The sequence below is a fragment of the Sarcophilus harrisii genome, chromosome 3, assembly GCF_902635505.1.
Source record: "Sarcophilus harrisii chromosome 3, mSarHar1.11, whole genome shotgun sequence".
Lineage (NCBI taxonomy): Eukaryota > Metazoa > Chordata > Mammalia > Dasyuromorphia > Dasyuridae > Sarcophilus > Sarcophilus harrisii.
This window is the reverse complement of record NC_045428.1, coordinates 591,563,062-591,583,161: the sequence shown is the minus strand read 5'-3', so window position 1 is coordinate 591,583,161 and position 20,100 is coordinate 591,563,062. Positions and strand designations below refer to the sequence as shown.

The following is a 20,100-nucleotide window of genomic DNA, read 5'->3' as shown; positions in this document are numbered from 1 at the left end:
AACTTTCAGTCTTCAATCTCCTTGGGGTCTTTGATCACCAATTGATCTCTGGGTCAAAGGATATGGATGCTTTAGCTACATTTTCAAATTACTTTTCAGAATCGTCGATCAATCACAACTCCACCAATAATGTATTAGTGTACCTGTCTTCAGGTAGTTCTTCCAAAATACTCTTTGCCTCTTTTGTCACCTTTGCAATTTTCTTGGTAGGAGGTATGGTTCTAGAGTTGTTTTCATTTGCATTTCTCTTTTTATTCACAATTTGGAGCCATCTTCCTTACGGTCACCAATTGCATGTCTTCTGTTGAGAAGTTAGATTCGCATTCTCCGATCACTTAATCTTTGGAGAATAATTCTTGATCTTGTATATTTGTGTGAATTCTCTTTTTCTTTTGGAGACTAGAATATTATGGGTTATATTGATATCAATAATAATAGAGTGCTGGACTTGAGTCAGAAAGAACTGAGGTTTAAATCTAGCCTTTGATACTACTGTATAGAGGGCAAAAACTCTGAAAAGGTAGACTTCAGGTTCAGTGTGATTGATTTAATCCTACAAGATATTACCTCAGTGGAATTGATGAGATAATTGGTTCCCTAGTGATATGATTGGCTTATACTCAGTAGGATGAATTGATGTAATTGTGATAGAGTATTTAAGAGGTCAGAGTCAGACCGAAGTCAGAGCAGAGACTGAGATGTGCAGACTGCTGACTGGCTGACTGACTGAGACTGCTGGCGCAGACTGGGAGACTGAAGGAGACAGGACAACCACCACGAGAGTCTTTGGCTTTGAATCTGTTCTTGAGTCTCTATCTGAGTCTGAGAGCTTGAGCTCCAGCCTCCAGCCTCCAGCCTCCAGTCCTCTGTCTTCTCTATCTCCGAGTCTGTCTTCCCTCCCAGATCTCTTAGCTCTTATATACTCTATTATATAGACAGCATCGTAGCTGTCAATCTTGTAGAACTACACTAAGTACTAAGTACATATAAACCAGAGGATCACTATTTCAATTCTCCTGAGCTAACTAATACCTTGTTGTAGGATTACTTGTATCAAATACACTTGGTCCTCTACACTTCTGGATGACTTTGAGCAAGTCAATCTGTCAACCTCAGTTTCCTTATTTGTAAAATGGGGATAACAAGAGTATCTATCTCATGGGGTTGTTGTGAGGATGAAATGAGATAATATTTGAAAGCACTTAGCATGATGCTGTCACAAAGTAGGTGCTTAATAAATGCATAGTTCCTTCTCTTTCTTTTTCTGCTTGCCCTCAATGCACTGGTTTTGTTTGTGTGAACATTGTTCAGTTCTGTATAATTGAAATGAATCTGTTCTGTTTCTGCTCTAGGAATTCTCTCTCCTTCCCTACTTATTCCTCAGTCTTTCCCTTTGTAGTTTTTTTCTTCTATCTTTTATCCTTCCCCTCACTCTACTCTGACCCTCAACTCTTCTTCTGTCCAGCTCAGCCCTTCAACCTCTGCTTTCTTTATGTTCCTGTTGTCCCTGTTCCTCTGTCTCCTTTCTGTCTCTTAACTTCATTCATTCCTTTCTCTTTCCCCTTCATTTGTCCCTCATTCTTCTCTCTATCTTAGTCTCCCTATCTGTTCCCCATTGCCTCCTCTCCATCCCTCAGAATCTGCCTCTGTATCTCTATCCATCAGGCTCCTCTGTTGGGGCACTCTAGCTGTCTTCTCTTTGTCCCTCTCTATTTTATTCTAGTCTTCTCTGATTTCCCTTTCTGCCTCTTAATTTCAACCCTCTATCCCTGTCAGCAGCCTCGATTTTGCCCCTCAGTTTCTCCTTTCTACCTCCTTCTATCCCAGTTTACCCTCTTCTCTCTACCTTATTTTTCCCTTCTTCTGTCTATCAATCCCACCTCTTCTATGTCTTTTAGTCCCCAAACTGTGGCTCAGGTTTGCAGAAACAGACTCTCAGATTCAGAGAGAAATTACCTTTACAAGATCCCCCACAAAGGACTCCTCCAGCTTTGCTTGAATTCCTCCCACAGGGAACTAGAGATGGGGATGGGGAGGATAGCCCGCTACATTCTAAGTGTCCTGTTCCCTTTTGGTACCTTTCATCATCAAGAAGTTTTCCCTGTCTTCATTCCCCGCTGTGAGTCTGTGATCTTGTCCCTATGGATGTTTAGTCCTGAGGTACATTCGAACCATCCCTACCCGCTCACCATCCTGGTCACAGCATCTCAAAACTTTGGATTTGGAAGGAACCTATAGCTTACTTCCCCTCCGGAATCACTCTAATTAAAGCATTATAAATTAATTAAAATTTCAATTCAATTATAACTTATAATTAAGTTTGAAAGCATTAATTTAATTCATTTTTATTGGTGGTTTAAAGTATTTTAATTAGACAGCTAAGTGACTTAGTGGAGATAGAATGTTAGACAGAGTTGGGAAGTTCAAATTTGACCTCAGATACTAACCGTGTGACCGAGGCAAGTCACCTTTCTTCTGCTTGCCTCAGTTTCCTCATCTGAAAAATAGGGATAATGATAGCACCTACGTCCCAGGATTGCAGAGAGGATAAAAGGAGATAAACCTTATGTAAAAGGCAGGATACGTGACTGCCCCGGGTTAAGTATCCTGCCCTTTACAACCATATAAAATGTTTTGCAACTTTTGTAGAATTATAAAAATGCTAGCTATGGTTATGTTTAAAATCCTTTTAATTCCTCCCCACAATTATGTGCAAACAAAGATTTTAACATTATTATTATTTTTTAAATTTTCCATTTCAAACTTCCTCCCTTCCCTCCCTGCCATGCTCCTTGATAAGCAATTTGGTATAAATTATCTTGTCATGCGAAACATTTCCACATAAGCCATGATGCTAAAGAAAATGCAGATCCCAAATTCCAAGAATAATGAAGGAAGTTAAAAAAAATCTGCTTTGATCTATATTCAGATGCCGCCAGTTCCTTCTCTGGAGGTGGGTCATTAGTTATCATTGAAGCTATCCCTCTTCCCTTCCCTCTATTTTCTCTCTTGTTGAAGATGTGGTTAAGCAAAGCAAATTAACCCACTGACTGCCTGACTCACTATTTCATCATTGGAGGAAGAACGCATGAGAGGGGTGATGTTAGGACATGTTGTTCCTTTCACAGATCTTAGTTTTAGAGTTGAAAGGCGTCTCAGAGGTCATCTGTAGCCTACTTCCCTCATTTAACAGATGAGGAAACTGAGGCTTGTAGATAAAGTGACATGACCAAAATTTCATAGGTAATAATTGACTGATAGATCTAGGATCAAACTGGCTCTTGGTCCCTTCTTTGCTGCTGGCTCTTCTTTTATTGTCTTTTTTTTTTAATTTTTAATAGCTCTTTATTTACAAGATATATGCATGGGTAATTTTTCAGCATTGACAACTGCCAAAGCTTTTGTTCCAACTTTTCTCCTCCTTCCCCTCCCCCAGATGGCAGGTTGACTGATATATGTTAGATATGTTAAAGTATAAATTAAATACAATATATGTATACATGTCCAAACAGTTATTTTGCTCTAAAAAAAGAATTGGACTCTGAAATAGTGTACAATTAGCCTGTGAAGGAAATCCAAAATGCAGGTGGGTAAAAATAGAGGGATTGGGAATTCTATGTAGTGATTCTTAGTCATCTCCCAGAGTTCTTTCGCTGGGCGTAGCTGGTTCAGTTCATTACTACTCCATTGGAACTGATCTGGTCCATCTCATTGCTGAAGATGGCTACGTCCATCAGAATTGATCATCATATAGTATTGTTGTTGAAGTATATAGTGATCTCCTGGTCCTGCTCATTTCCCTCAGCATCAGTTCTTGTCAATCTCTCCAGGTCTTTCTGAAATCCTCCTGCTGGCCATTTCTTACAGAACAATAATATTCCATAAAATTCATATACCACAATTTATTCAGCCATTCTCCAATTGATGGGCATCCACTCAGTTTCCAGTTTCTGGCCACTACAAAGAGGGCTGCCGCAAACATTCTTGCACATACAGGTCCCTTTCCCTTCTTGATGATCTCTTTGGGGTATAAGCCCAGTAGTAACACTTTGGGGTCAAAGGGTATTCACAGTTTGATAACTTTTTGAGCATAGTTCCAAATTTCTGTCTTTATTGTCTAAACAGAACAAGTGGACAGCCAGCCTTGAAGACCACTATCATTCCCTCTCCATCCCCCATCTTCTCTCCACCAGATTAAACAATCTCAGGATTATTTTTCAAGCTCTCCTTATTGATCCTAGACTCAAGTGTCTTCACTGTCCTGATTCCTCTTCTCTGCGTGTCCTTAGCGTATTAATTTGAGGAACCCCAAAGTGAACCCAATAGTCCAAACACAGCTGGGGTGGGTAACTGTGGATTGGACTATCACTTTCCTTTTTCTGGATACCGCTTTTCTCTTGTTGACCGTGTCATAACTCTGACTCATAATGAGACCAAAAATCTGCTTAGTACCCCTCTCCCACTTTTAGCACAGAAACTGCAGTCTTGTCGTGTCTCTTTTCCCGAGTTGAACTGAGAAAGCCGAGTTCCTTGGACCTAAATATAGAACTTTTTATTCATCCCTTTTATATTTTAGGGTTTATTCCTATCTTTGCTCCAAGATCTGGCCTATAATTTTCACTTGATTCATCATTTATTTAATTTCACACACCCTCAATTTAGTACATCCTTTGAACTTGTCATTTTAGATACTTTAGATTACTTATAAAACATTATCGATCCTTCCAGGTCCTGATCACCTGCCAATCTGATAATTGCTGTCAAGGACAGATTCCTGGGCTTCCCTCCAAGCTGATATTAACCTATTATTAGTATTCTTTGGGTCCAGTCCCAAGCTGGCCAGTTTCAGATATTCATAAATATCCAGTCCACATTTCACATCATCCTTAATGAAAGGATGTGAAAGGAAATGAAAGAAATGTAGAAGGAAAAACCAAGGACGTTATTTTCCTGAAACCTCCACAAATTGTTTACTGCAGTCGTGTAATCACCCAATCTTATTAATGATAATTTGGAACACTTTAAAATTTAGAAGGAATATTTGAGATTATCAGAGATAGCAAGGTGGCTCAGGGGATAGAGTGCTGATTTTGGAGTCAGGAAGAGTTAAGTTGAAATCTGGCCTCAGGCACTTATAGCTGTGAACCTGGATAAATCACTTAACCTAATCTGTAAAATAGGAATAATATTGTTGTAAAAATCAGATGAGATCATATTTGTTTAAAAAAACAAACAAACAAACAAAAAAACCCCAAAGCACTCAGAACAATGCCTGGGGTATAGTAAGAGCTAAACAAATGTTTATTTTACTCCCTAATCCAACTCCTGTTTTTACAGATGAGGAAACTGAAGTCTAGAGAGGTCCAAGGTCACATAGGTAGTAAGTGCAAAGTCAGGACTGTACCTCTCCTTTTAACCATCATTCCACTTCATTACGTTTACTCAGACTTTGTTGTTAATGTTTTGGAACTCTTTTGAAAATCACTTGACCACTTATCTGTTCAGTGATAGCTGTTAGTCTTACATATTTGTGTCAATTACTTATATATCTTGGATATCAAAATTTTATCAAAGTTGATGCAAAGATCTTTTTCTACTCAGTTTTTCTTCTTATTTTAGCTGCATTGATTTTATTCACACAGAAATACTATAATTTTATGTAGCTAAAATTGTCTGCTTTATCTTTAAGACCCCTCCACTCCTCATTTAGCTAAGAATTCTTCCTCAGTCCCAATTATGAAAAGGATGCCCTTCCATTTCCCCCAAATTAAAAAAAAAATAACTTGGCTCTTTACATTTAATTCAAATATCTAAATGGATCTAACTATAGTATATGGTGTAAGATGCCAGCATAAGCCTAATTTCTGCCCAGTTGTTTTCTAGTTTTCGTGTAAGTTTTTGATGAATAGAGAATCTTTCCCTCATCATTTTGTGTTTCCAAATGTTTGAAAACTAAGATGCTGAGTTGGGATAATTCCTGAGATTTGCTTCTCTGGTGTTTTCTACTTATGACCCATTTCTGACGAAACCAAGCTTTGTCATCTCTGCTTCCTCTTCTGTTTGTTCACAAGCTATGCCTTTAATCTTTCCTATAATTTTGATAGAGAATAAAGTCAAGTTTACTGGCTTATAATTTAAAAACTCCATTCCTTCCTTCTTCTTCTTTTTTTTTTTTGAAATCAAAGCAAAAGTTAAACCTTTCTCCACTCCTGTGATATTTCTTCAATTCTCTGTAATCTTTCCAATATCAGTGATTTTCAAATATCAATTCATTGTGGCTCAGCAATCACAAGATGCTAATTCTTTCAGGACTCAAGGATGTAATTCATCTGAGTCAGAGATTTAAACTCATCAGGAGTTTCTGCTTCCTTTTTTTTATTTTTAAACAAGATTCCTCACTTACTGCACTAAGACTTTTGGTACCCTCAACAACTCATGTTTTTCTTCCTCTGTTGATGGAAAACCACTTCTTGTTCTTTCTGTTTATTCATCCAAAATTTTTCTGTTATGTTTCCCTCTTCTCATTCCTGGATTTCCCCGTCTTATTCCAAGAAAGGTTGTTATGACACCCAAATGAGGTAATTGTTAAGTAATGGGCTATACAAATTCCAGCTTTAAATTATTATTATTATTAATTAGTCTATAGTCTGAGGATGACTTCATTCCCTGAGCCTTCTCCTGCATTTCTATTGATAATGTTTATAAAACAATGTAAGAGTATACTGCTAAATGAAATGACCAGGCTCTTAGGAAGGGAAAAGGGGAATTCTGCACACACACACACACTTTTACGTTTAATCTGCATTATTTTCATACTTTCTTAAGTTTAGCTATCAAGAAAACAATAAATCAAGCTCTGGTTTATAAGGACTGATGATTTCTGAGGTGTAAATGTAATCAGCTCTGGTAAAGCTTCTTAAACTGATTCCAATACACCCCTAATTACAAGTATATCTATTCTTATAACTCAAAACTACCCATCACCACTTTTTCTTTCCTCTTTGTTTTGACTGAATGGCCCTTAGAACTATAGTACAATCTAGAATTATCTTTTTAGCATCTCACACAATTTTTTGGAACATATAATACCTTTTATAGAATGCTTTAAAGTTTACAAAGCACTTAAAACATTTCAATGGATCATCGCAACAACTGTGGCAGATAGGTGCTATTATTATCCTCATTTAACAGTTGAGGGAACTGAGGCAGCCTTAAGTGACTTGCCCAGTGTCACACAGCGAGAAGTGTCTGAACTTGGATTTGAACGCAAGTCTCCTGAGTCTTTCTATCCCTGTATATACCTAGGATCTTACTAAATGATTGTTGGTTGAATGATTAATTCCATTTCCTCAAGTCTTACAGATAGCTATGGAGCCAGCCATATTAGCCCTAATTCATTAATATCTCCTCTTCTTTCTTGTTATCTATACACGGTATATACATTCATGTAATTTCTTATATTTATTTATATTTAAAATTTTATATATTTAAATTTATATATTTTATTTATTTATATACATATTTAAATATTCATTTATATATATTTAAAACTCAGAGGCCATGAGTTTTATTGCGACCTTTCTTCTTGAATTTTATCTCTTGTGAAATTCTAAATGTTTTTACTGCTATTCTTTCTTTTTTAATTTAATTAGATATTTAAAAGTTTTCATTATATCATTTTCCTTTCAAAATATATACTTTTCCTTCCTTTCTCCTTCCCCTCAATATCCCTTGTAAGAAAGACTAAAAAAAGGAATATAAAGGCAGTCCAACCAATGCAACCACAGACTAATAGTGCCTGACAGTACATACAACAGTCCACCCTAGAGGTTACCCACCTCTTCCAAGATGGGAAGGAAGAACACTTTTTCAAGTCTTCTCTTGGGCCAAACTTGGTCATTATAATTCCACACTGTTCTTTGCTGTTTGTTATAATGGTTGTTGTTTCTTCTTCCATTGTGAGTTTGGGTAAACTATTGTCTGGGTTCTCCTCATTTCATTTTTGTATCAATTTAAATAAATCTAACCTGAAGAAACAGCTACTAGGCCCACAAGAGTATACCTTCATTCTATTCTGTACTCAGGTGTATGCTTTAGACTGGATTCAGTTCTGGGGAGTCTGTCTTTAATGAGAGAGGAGTTCTTTTTTTATCTTTTTTTTTTTTTTTGGTCTCACCAAACCCCAATTTGGTGCCCTAGATATAAATTTACTTATAGCTTAGGTTGTGACTCATGTCAAGGGTCTCCCCCCAAAAAAAGGAGTAAAAAGGGGTTCCATATGAATCAAGTATAGGATAGGTAATTTTTTCTACCCAGAAGAGAAATGCTAAAAACTATAAGAAATTCCAAATCTGCATTAATAGAATAACTCAAAACAAGATTCAGTAATTTATTAAGACCGTAACAATCCAGTATAATCACCGAACCTAACAGTGTTAGCAGAATAGCTAAATAGGCATTTTATATTTCACCAAGACTCTTCACTTGCCCAAATTAACTCCTGATACGGGGACCTCTTCTCTTGTCTGTGGCCATCTTCTCTAAGAACACAACAGTTCCTGCCATTTTGGAATTCACAAGATCATTTCCATCTTGGGATAAGTACTTGTTTGCCTAAGATCAAGAAAGAACAAACACAAAAGTAGAAAAGGAAGCGAAGGGTAAAAGTACGAGCTACCTCTTCCTCCCTCTTCTCTGCCCACTGATCTACTGAAATCCACAAAACCAAACCCTCCTTATGGGAGAAGGATGGGCAGACAGTTGCTTGTCTAAACAGAGATTTGGGGGTTTCTGTGGCTTGCATTTTGCTTGTGGTCAATATGATACTGGGGTGGAGAAAAGCCAGCACTTCCTTACTCTTTACTGGAAATCTCAGGGCTAAATGATACCCTTTGGAGAATTGGTAAGCCATAGAAAGATTCTCATCCCTTCTCCTAACTGAAGTCCCCAGTTATAGGGTAGGGGGAGACTAAGGGACCACTCAGGGTCTGCCAATTCATCAGAAAACACAAAGATCTTTCAGCATTGGGCCAACATCTGGCTGGAAGCTGGTCCCAAAGCTCCTTTGAAGTTGACCAGAAAAGGAAAGTCAGCTCTTAAGTGTATTCCATGGGATAGCAGGAACTGCTAGTGCTCTTCCATGATACCCCAACCGTACCCCAATCTCTGCCCTCTGTCTCTCAGTCTCCTCCCTTGTCCCACAATGTCTTTTGTTTTGTCCTTTAGTCTTCCCCTAACCTTGGTCCTTAGTCTTCTTCTCTTGGGCCTTTAGTCTCTCCATTTTCTTTATTTCTTAGTCTCTTTTCTTTCCTTAGGTGTTCTCTCTTCTCCATTTCTCAAGCTCCATTTTTTTTCTCTTCAGTCTTTTCTCTTTCTCTCTATACCTCAAAGTTATCCCCCTCCCCATTTTTGTTTCTTGGATTCTAATATCTCTGGGATTCTGTTTCTTCTTCTCTTTGTTCCTGTTATGGCTGTTCACCAATTTCTTTCTTCTTTATTTTTGCTGAGTCAATAAGTGACTTGCCCAGGGTCACACAGCCAGGAAGTGTTAAGTGTCTGAGGTCATATTTCAATTCAGGTCCTCCTGACTTTGGGGCTGCTACTCTAGCCCCTGGTCCCTGTTTATCTTCCAAGTCCCCCTTTCTCTGAACCCCAATATCTTCTTCTTGTAGAATGGTTCACACATTCTGAGTTGGGAGAGTTTGGGGTTCCATACAATTCAAACCCCGAATCACGGTAAGATTTGGATTCAGGAAGGGACCTTAGTAGGTGTCTAGTGAAACCCAAACCCGAAAGGAATTCCTGCTAGCATTCACCCAATAATTGGTTGTTCAACCTTAGCTTAGGGACCCCCCCTTCTAGAAGAATCCCATTCCCCTTGGGCCTCTAGCCACTGACATATAGACCAGTTTGCCCCTTTGCCATTTTAACCATTGTTCCCGATTCAGCTCCGGGGCCAAATAAACCAGGTCTAATCTCCCCCCCCCCCCCCCCATACAGCCCTTCAGATATTGGAAGGCAACGATCATATCCCCCCACCCTGAACTTTGTCTTCCCCAGCTCCATCAGCCAAGTCTTATGTGACATGGGCTTAAGACCCTTCGCCATGTTGAGTGCTCTCTTTGGGAGACTCTCCAGCTTACCAAACTCCTTCCCAAATGGAAAGTCCCAAACTGAATGCAATACTCTGATGACATCTGTCCAGTGCTGCTTACAAGGGGACCATCCCCTCCCTGTGCCTGGAAGCTCTTCCCCAGTTAGTGTCCCATCACATGGCTGTTTCATAGTGTGCTTCTGGGCCACTTTTGTTGGGGCTCAAGGGAGGCCCCAAAAAGATTGGGGTGCTGCGAGGTGTCTCAAAAGAATTTGTAGCTCGGACCCATCTCCAAGTCAAGGGGCAAAATTTATTATAATTATAATACCAATTGAAGTGGACTAAGTTCCAAAAGAAGTTAGCAAAGAACCAGGAGAAAGAAGATAAATTGATAGGACAAAATTAGAGAGATTAGGTGCTTTGTGGCACTCATAGGCTCATTTCATGGCTTAGAGGTGGAGTTGAGAAGGGTCCTATTCTGATTTTGTGCACAGGTGTAATACCCATAATTCTCTGGGTGGAGCTTAAGGAGAAAACCTTCTGGAAGTATGTTTTTAGACCTGAAATGTCGCTAGATCAAATGACAGACACCCAATTTTGTTCTGCGTCTGCGTCAACTTGAAGCACTTTATTATTGTTGCTCATTAGTCTCAAAAACTGTATTAGAACTGACCAACAGGCTGTTAACTGACAGTCAGCAAGATTTGTAGCCAGAGCATCCTGGTCTACAGAGTAAACAGAGACAAGATAACCTAGGGGAAGAGATATATCATCTCCAACATCAGTCCCAAGGTCAGATGACATTGTGGGTTATTGTTACATCTTTCCTAGAAAGTTCCCCACGTCACTCTGACCCTCAGATGTTTTCAGAACAACTATCATTTAGCGGTACCTTCCCCATTTTACACTGGTGAATCCGGTGCAAGACTACTTGTATCCCTCTTCTATTTCTTATTAGATTAGATCCAGCCCAAATCCATGGATTTGGCCATGGATTCTGACAACCAAACAGGGTGTTTCCCTGGCAGATATCATCTGCCAGTTTGAGTAACATGCTATCAATGCCTTTGTCCGAGTCATAGATAAATTAAGTAAAATAGCCCAAAATCAAGCAAAGCTCCATGGGGGATGGGACACTCTGTGGGAGATTTCTCGCCGCAGGGACTTTGAGACCTTAACAGCTACTTTTTGAGAGCGAAGACTCTCAACATTCTGGGTAAATCCTGAGTCCCCTTGAAGCCCTCCAAGGAGAGTAATCTAATACCTCCCAAGGCAGCCTAGATCTTAAGCCTTAATATGTTTCTTTGAAAACTTCCCTCAGTTTCCAATTCTGCCTTCTAAGATCTATTTAAGTGACTAAATTGGCTCAAAGATATAACTTCAATAGAGGCTAATTATTAACAGAGACAAATTCATAATTTTTTCATAAGTGATGGTCAGATAATCTTCACTGAAAGTCACACTTGACACAACCTTGTAAATTTCCCCACTTTGCCTTGGAGAGATTCTAATTTCTCAAAATCAAGTAATTTAGACGTCAGCAAGACTGATAAGACTACATGACCCTGACCCAGAAAAAAGTCACAAGGAACCTCATAGATAAAGATACTTCAAAAGAACTTTGCTACTTTTCTCCCAACAGTAAATTGTTATTATTGTCCACTTTAAAGCAAAAAAAAAAAAAACCTCAATAAATAAGTTTTCACACATTTTTATCATATTATTTTAACAGCTCAATTCATAATCCAAGAGTGTCCAGATGGAAAGGGGAATTACATTTAAAAAAATAATAATAGCTTTTTATTTTTCAAAATACATGCAAAGATAGTTTTCAGCATTTACCCTTGCAAAACCTTGTGTTCCAAATTTTTCTCCTTTCCTTCCTCCCCACCTTTCCCTTATGGATTGCAAGTAATCCATATATGTCAAATGTGCAATTCTTCTAAACATATTTCTACATTCATCACACTGCCCAGGAAAAATCAGATCAAAAAAGGAAAAACAAGGAGAAAGAAAACAAAATGCAAGCAAACTACAACAAAAAAGTGAAAATACTATATTTTGAGCCACATTCAGTTCCCACAATCTCTCTCTGGATGCAGATGGCTCTTTCCATCACAAATCTATTGGTACTGGCCTGAATCACTTCACTGTTGAAAAGAGCTGAGTCCTTCACAGTTGATCATCATATAATCTTGTTGTTGCAGTATATAATGTTCTCGTTCTACCTTCTTCTTAGAAGTTAGCATCAGTTCATATAAGTCTCTCCAGGCCTGAAAAATTACATTTTTAATAGTATTTCTGACACAACGATTTCTGAAATTTTACAATTATATGAAAAGAAATATTAGAGACACAATAATAACATACAACAATATCTGGAATTTAAAACATTAAACAAAACTCATTAATAGATGACATCAATTCAGTAGCATGTAATTCCAAATTTCTTATATAGAAAGTTTTTCATTGGAGCAGCTAGGTGGCGCACCAGATAGACTACCAGTTCTGAAATCAGGAGGATGTGAGTTCAAAATAGGTCTCAGACATTTAGCTGTGTGACTCTGGGCAAGTCACTTAATCCCAACTGCCTCAAATTTAAAAAAAAAAAGGGGGGGGGGAAGAAAAGAAAGTTATTCATTGATTACTTTTGGCATTCTATACTAATCACACCGAAACTCAGTATAGAATAATCAATATGGAGTAATGGCCTTTAATTAAAAAAGAATAATAATTAACATTTATATATTGCTTATTATATGCCAGGCACTGTGCCAAACCCTGTGCCATCAGCAGATCCTCACAAACAACTCTGGGAAGTAATAGTTATTTTATACCCTTCTCAGATTAGGATACTAAGGTAAACAGACACATAATTAATATTGGATTTTAATTTAGTCTTTCCTGATGCGTGCATTTTTCAGCAAATAGCTAAAAAGCAAATGTATTTTGCAGCAAGCTCTAATTTATTATAATTTTCCTAATAAGAGAAGACATTTCATTGTAAATGAGACCACATCATTTAGTTTCAGGACAGAATTTTCAACAACTCAAGTAACTCAAATTACAATCTTAAATGGTGATATTTAGAAACTTGACTTTCCCAAGGGCTATCTACTTTTATTCTTCACACTTTAGAATTCACTGTTTTTCAATTAGTTCATCTTTGTTTGACTTCATGGTGGCATTTAAAAATAAATCACCCAAATCAAATCAATTCCATTTATTTTCTTAATATACCTCCCCTCTTCCATACTTTCGGAGGGAGAATAAAGTGTATGTCTAAAATTTTCCCTGATTTATTCCCCGATTATTCTCTTCACTTTTAACCCTGGGAAACTTTCACCCTTACATTCCCATCCCCTGTTTCAGTTCTTGGGAGGCCCTAAAGTATAAGACTCATCCTTTCAAAGACAGGAGTGTCAGTTAGCTTATCCAAATAATTATATGCTGCAAATTTTTACTTCTAAGAGTTTCCATTTGGTAAATGTTATATCTTGACAAATTACTGTCTATCTGAAATTGTCAATGGGCATTTCTCTACAAAGTTTTTCAAATCCTTCTTATCTCAATAGGATCAACAACTTCTTTCCAAAAACTAATTGATTTACAATGTCACAAATTTCTGCAGACTGGAAACAAAGATTCCCTTCCTTCTTATCTGTGCCTCTTGTTGACCTCTCCAACTTAGCCAGAGTTAAAAAGACTCTAGATAGAGAGCTTCCTTTTTGAAGACTATGAAAGGTTTTTTTTTTCTGTTTTGAACTCTATTTTCTTTAATCAGATCAATAATTTGATTTAGTACTAAGACACGAAACATAAATAATTTGACAAAACATACGTAGAAACAAAGTTTTTCTTTTTATCTCCTACTGAAAGTTTAATCAAATAGTTCATGAGAATATGTTTCTGCTTGATATTATTGATAACTGGGAGAGCTATTTTGAAACTTTTCTGATTTTTCCATACAAAGTAGTTTCTTAAAATTGCCAGTCTTTTCTCTTTTCTCCACGCTCTGCCTCACTCTCTATCTCTGTCTCTCTTTCTCTGCCTTAGCCTCCCTTTTAAAATTATGCCTTATATATTGCATTCCCTAGAAGAATAGAAGCCCCTCCAGAAGGGGCTTTTTAATTAATTAACTGATTACTTTATTCTTTGTCTTTACATCCTCTACAATCTGCAGGCCTCTGAGCAATAGGTGCTTAAATGTAAGCAGATTGACTGTCATCCATTCTCCTTGTTTAACCTCTTCTGGTTGCCCTCCAGGGGGTCTCCATCTTTCCTAAAATATGGTAGCCAGAACTGAAAAAAATTCTCCAGATATCAACTGATCTGGACAATCTAGGGATTCAGTCATCGCCCTTATTCTAAATACCCATTTTCTCAGTTGTTCCTGCTCCTTGGTGGGGGGAATGTATTTAAAATATTAAAACATATGTACAATATTTAATATCAGCAATCATATTTAAAACATTGTTTTAGTTCTAGCTTATATAGAATATATATTCTATGTAATATATATTATATAGAATATGTAGAAATGATTATCGATGTTTAAACTTTATTTTAATATTTTCATTTCTAAACATATCACTCCCTCTTCCTCTGTGTGCTGAGCCATTCTTTGTATCAAAGAATGAAAAAGAAAGGAAAAAAAGCAGTTTAGTAAAACTAAACACCAGACTCATCCACCCCTGCCTTAGTTTAAGCCTTCATCATTCTGCAATCTGGGCTAGTGCAAAAGTCTCCCAATTCTCTCAGTCTCAAGTTTTTCTCCTCTCTGAGTCAGACTTCACTCTGCAGGCAAATTGATTCCCCCTCAAAAAACTTGTCATTCTACTCAGCAAACTCTCATCTTACTTAATAGTATTTTATTTTTTCCCAATCACATGTAAAGATGGTTTTTAACATTCATTTTTATAAGATCATGAATTCCAAATTTTTCTCCTTTCCTCTCTTCCCTCCCCGAGACAGCAAACAATCCATTTATACATGTACCATGATCTTAAACATATTTCCACATTGGACATGTGAAAGAAGAATCAAAACAAAAGGAAAACACCATGAGAAAGGGGAGAACGTGAAAATAGTCTGTTTCAACCTACATCCACAGTTCTTTCTCTGGATGTGGGTGGCATTTTCCTTCATGAGTCTTTTGGGATTGTCTTGAGTCATTGTATCGCTGAGAAGAGCCAAGCTCATCCAAGCTGATCATCACATAATCTTGCCGATAATATGTCCAGTATTCTGGTTCTGTTCACTTCACTCAGCATCAGTTCATGCAAGTCTTTCCAGGTTTTCTGAAATGCACTTGCTCATCACTTTTTATAGCACGATACTATTCCATTACATTCATATACCGCAACTTATTCAACCATTTCCCAATTGATGGGCATCCCTATAATTTCCCATTCTTTGCCACCACAAAAAACTGCTATAAATATTTTTGTATAATGCATCCTTTCCCAATGTTTTTAGTGAAAAAAAAAAAAATTGGCGTGAGGAGGGCGGGGCAACTGGGGCTAAGTAACTTGTCCAGGATCACAGGAGTAGGAAGTGCTGAGTGTCTGAGGTCGGATTTGAACTCAGGTCCTCCTGACTTCAGAGCTGGTGCCCACTGCATCATCTAGCTACCCCTCTTTCCAGTTTTTAAATCTTCTGTTTGGGATACAGACCCAATAGAGCTCTGTTAGATCAAAGGGTTCACCTGCAGTGGAGGATCCCTGATCCTTGGATTACTTCAACACTCAACTCAAGTGCCACCTTCTCAGAGAGGTCCTTTCCAGCTGCTGGTGTCCCCTCTTTAGCCCCACCCATCCCCCAATTTTGTGCGTGTGTTGTATGTACCTGTGAATGTCATCTCCTCCAGTAGAATATAAGCTTGAGGACAGGGACCACATCACTTTTGTTTTCATATTCCCAGGGACACATACTAGATGCTTTCATAGTAATAAGAGCTAGGATTTCTATGGCAATTTAAGATTTGCAAAATGTTTTTATACATATTTGATTCAGACGGTAACCTTATGAAGCATGTGTTATTATTATCTCTATTTTTTTACCTGCTACTCTAAAATAAAACACACGGTATTGCAAAGGAAACCAATTATATTGGAATATAAAATAATATAGAAATTATATTTATATATTTATTATTTAATAGTAGTATAAGTATTTATATATTTATTAGATAGAAATTATGTCTATTTATATATAATCATATATTTCTTTGTATAAATAAATATTATTTTACTTAATATAGAAATTATATTTATATAAAATAATATATACATTATATGAAATATTTAAAGATATTTAAAAAGAAGTTCACAGATCCCAGATTAAGAACCCTTGAAAGAACCTTCTGGAAAGAAGAGCTGAGTTTGAATTCTGTATCAGGCATTCACTAATTATATTAACATAAAGAAATGAATTCCTCCGAACCTCAGTTTTCCTATCTATAAAATGGCAACATTGATATCATCAACTTTAGAACACTTTTTATGAGACTCAAATGAGATAAAGCCTTTTTAAGGAGCTATATGGGGCAGCTGGGTGGCGCCAGAGTGCACAGAATGCCGGTCCTGGAGTCGGGAAGATTCAATTTCCTGAGTTCGAATCCAGCCTCAGACAATTCCTAGTTGTGTGACCCTGGTCAAGTCACTTCATCCCGTTTGCCTCAGTTTCCTCATGTGTAAAAAGAGACGGGGAAGGAAATGGCAAAGCAGTCTAGTGTGCTTGCCATTAAAACCCCAAGTGAGGTCAGGACGAGTTAGACGTGACTGGAAAATGACTTGGCAACAATAAAAAGCTGCTATTACTAATCGGCTAATTAATGCTGCTTATTACTAATGGTCCCGTGTTCACTGTTTGCTCCCTGCCAGGCACCGTGTTTCCCATAGATTATGGCTCTACAGAATACTCAGATTATGGAAACTGGACTTTCAATAACCGTGTAGATGGGGAGACTCCATATACTCCATATACAGTTACCCAAATCATCTCCCTCCTGGTTTTTGCCATAGTCTTCCTGGTGGGCGTACCGGGTAACGCTGTGGTGATCTGGGTGACGGCGATGGAGGCCCACAAGATGGTGAACAGTGTCTGGTTCCTGAACCTGTCCCTGGCTGACCTGCTCTGTTGCTTGGTCCTTCCCCTGTTGGCCATCCCCATCATTCGGCACGGGGACTGGCCGTTCTCCGAAGGCGCTTGCCGCTTCCTGCCCTCCGTCATCCTCCTCAACATGTACGCCAGCATCCTGCTGCTCACGGCCATTAGCATTGATCGGTGTATGTTGGTCATGAACCCCATCTGGTGCCAGAACCACCGGAGCTTGTACGGGACCTGGTTTGCCTGCTTCTTGGCCTGGGTCCTGGCCTTGGTCCTGACCATCCCTTCCATAAAGTACCGGTCTCTGGAAGAGGAGTTCTTTCCTCACAGCTGGTCTTGCGGGGTGCTCTACAAGAGCAAGGCGGTGGAGGTCAGTGTGGCTGTCTCCCGCTTCCTTTTCAGCTTCCTGGGCCCTCTTATCATCATCTCTCTGTGCTACATCCTCCTGCTCACCCGCTTATGGAGCCGCCACGCCACTCGCTCCCACAAGACCGTCAAGGTGGTGGTGGCCGTGATCGTGGGCTTCTTCCTCTGCTGGACCCCCTATCAGATCGTGGGCCTCATGCTGGCCTTGAACCGCAGAGGCACCAGACTCTACAGCTGGGCAGAGACCGTCGACAGCCTGAGCATCTCTTTAGCTTACATCAACAGCTGCATGAACCCAGTCATCTACGTGGTCGCGGGCCACGGCATCAAGGGCCGCATGATAAGCCACTCCATCTGCACCAAGCTCCGGAATGCACTGATCGAGGACTCGGTGGGGCGAGACAGCAGATCCTTCACCCGCTCCACCATGGGGTCTACAGCGGTCCCTGAGGAGAAGTCAAGCAGCTATGCAGTCTGAGGCACAGAGGGGCCCGCTGCCTCCTCTCCATGGAGGGATGGTCAGGCTAACCCCACGGACTGCATTTCTTCCCTATCTACTAAACCACTGATCTCCTCTAATCTCCAGTTAGTTTAGGAGCTTCCTGAGGGCAGAAACCAGTTTTTGCCTTTCTTTCTATTTATCACAGTGCTTGGCACATGGGATTAATAAATGGGACTCCCATCGCTCCCAGAGTTCTCCGTGGTTGCTTTGCCTGAATGCCTTCAGCGCCCGAGGAGATCCATTTCAGAGATTCTCTGGTGTCTTCTTTCCTTCATTCTCCAGAAAATTCTCCCGTTTTGCATCCCGCTCTGCTCCCCTCACCCCCGACTAGGAGCTCTTGAACCTTTCCCACTTTATTCAATAAATCTTTAAGATTCTGAATTGGTTGGAATTAAATGGGAGTACATATAGTAGACTCTGTCCAGCGTTCCATCAGGATGTCCAAGTATGGTTAAGGATGACTGCTTCCTGAACCAGGAGAACATTGTATATAGTAACAGCAACATTACGTGATGATCAACTACAATAGACTTAGCTTTTCTCAGCCGTACCATGATCCAAGGAGATTCCAATACACCTGTGGTGGAAAATGCCATCAAAATCCAGAAAGAGAACTATGAAGTCTGAATACAGACCGAAGCACTCACTATGTTCACTTTTTTAAAGAAAATTTCTTTCTTATGGTTTTTCCCATTTGTTCTGATTCTTCTTTCACACATAAATAATATGGGAGTATGTTTAAAATGATTGCACATATATAGCCTATATGATATCGCTTGCTTTCTTGGGGAGGGGGAAAGGAAGGGGAAGAAAGGAGAAAAATTTGGAACTTGAAATCTTACAAAAGTGATTGTTGTTTTTGTGTATAATTGGAAATAATAAATACTATTAAGAGAATTTAAAAGCTCAGAGAATGTGAGCCGGTGGGGTTGTGGGGCACGTCACCGGTCACCAAATTCATCTCCAGTTCGATCAAGGTTTCCCAAATTTCATTTCGTTGAATCAGTGTCTTAAGAAAATAGAAGAAGAAGAAAAAGAAAAGAAAATTGAAGTAACTGGGGTGGGGGTGAGAGAAGGGGGGAGTGGGAATGGGGAGAAGGTCGTGAGAGAAAGCAGGAGAGGAGAACAGAGGAGAGGGGCTTTTCAAGAAAGGGAAATTAGTTGTAGTTTCAGTTCCCAAACTTCTCTCCAACATCCCCATTTTTTGGCCCCTTTCTACTCCTTAGCTGCCTCCTCCAAAAAGCCCTTCTAGATTAACCTATTCTTTCATGTTCCCTCCTTACAACCTTACTCAGCTGTCCTTTCTCTCCTCTTCATTGACAATTAGAGAGACAAATTCATCTTATGGAAGAAGTATGATTAGGCAATAATATATTTGGAAAAAAAAAAAGAGGAGAGGGATGGACTTAGTGAAGTTGCAAGTTCAAAATGGGTCAATTGGATATTGGAACTGCTGGGATCCTTTTTACCACCCCTCACCATTTGAGGGTTTCCCCTAACAGACTGGAAGAATAGGGAACACAGGCCCTCTGTCTCTTGTTCTACACCTGGTTTTATTTGAGCTTGATCAAGTCTGCCTATGTGCCTGCCTCTTCTTACCTGCCTCTGGTTCTTGCCCCAGCTCCTGAGCCATGAGGATTATGGTCCTTTTAGGTCCTTACTGTTCATTTCTTCCCATTTCCAGTCTCCCATCTTGGTCCCAAAAGCCTCTGGGGATCAGGTAAAGAAAGCACATGTGGAATCCCAAGACTTTGAGGTTGGTCAGGGACCTTCAAAATAAGACATAGGCTTTTAGAGGAACCTAGAACATTTGATTCACAGGATCATAGATAAAGCTGGAGAGGATCTCAGGGATGAGCAACTTCAACTTTTTCATTTTAGAGGAAGCTGATTGCCCAAGGTCACATGGGTTGTATATGGCAGGTCTGGGTTTTGAACTTAAGTCTTCAATAGCCCGTCTCCCATACATTTTCCCCTGAATTCTTCCCCATCTGTAGCTTTCCCTGTAGCAAACAGCCTCTGGTCTAAC

The 20,100-nt window shown here is 39.1% G+C and overlaps 1 protein-coding gene across 1 annotated transcript; it reads left to right on the top strand.

Moving 5' to 3' along the window:
• The first annotated feature begins 16,792 nt into the window (after positions 1–16,792).
• Positions 16,793–18,729, top strand: C5AR1 (complement C5a receptor 1). Its single transcript, XM_031963885.1, has one exon. It carries the CDS (start codon positions 16,929–16,931, stop codon positions 18,045–18,047), a length of 1,119 nt encoding a protein of 372 aa, XP_031819745.1. The 5' UTR covers positions 16,793–16,928; the 3' UTR covers positions 18,048–18,729.
• Positions 18,730–20,100: the final 1,371 nt, after the last annotated feature.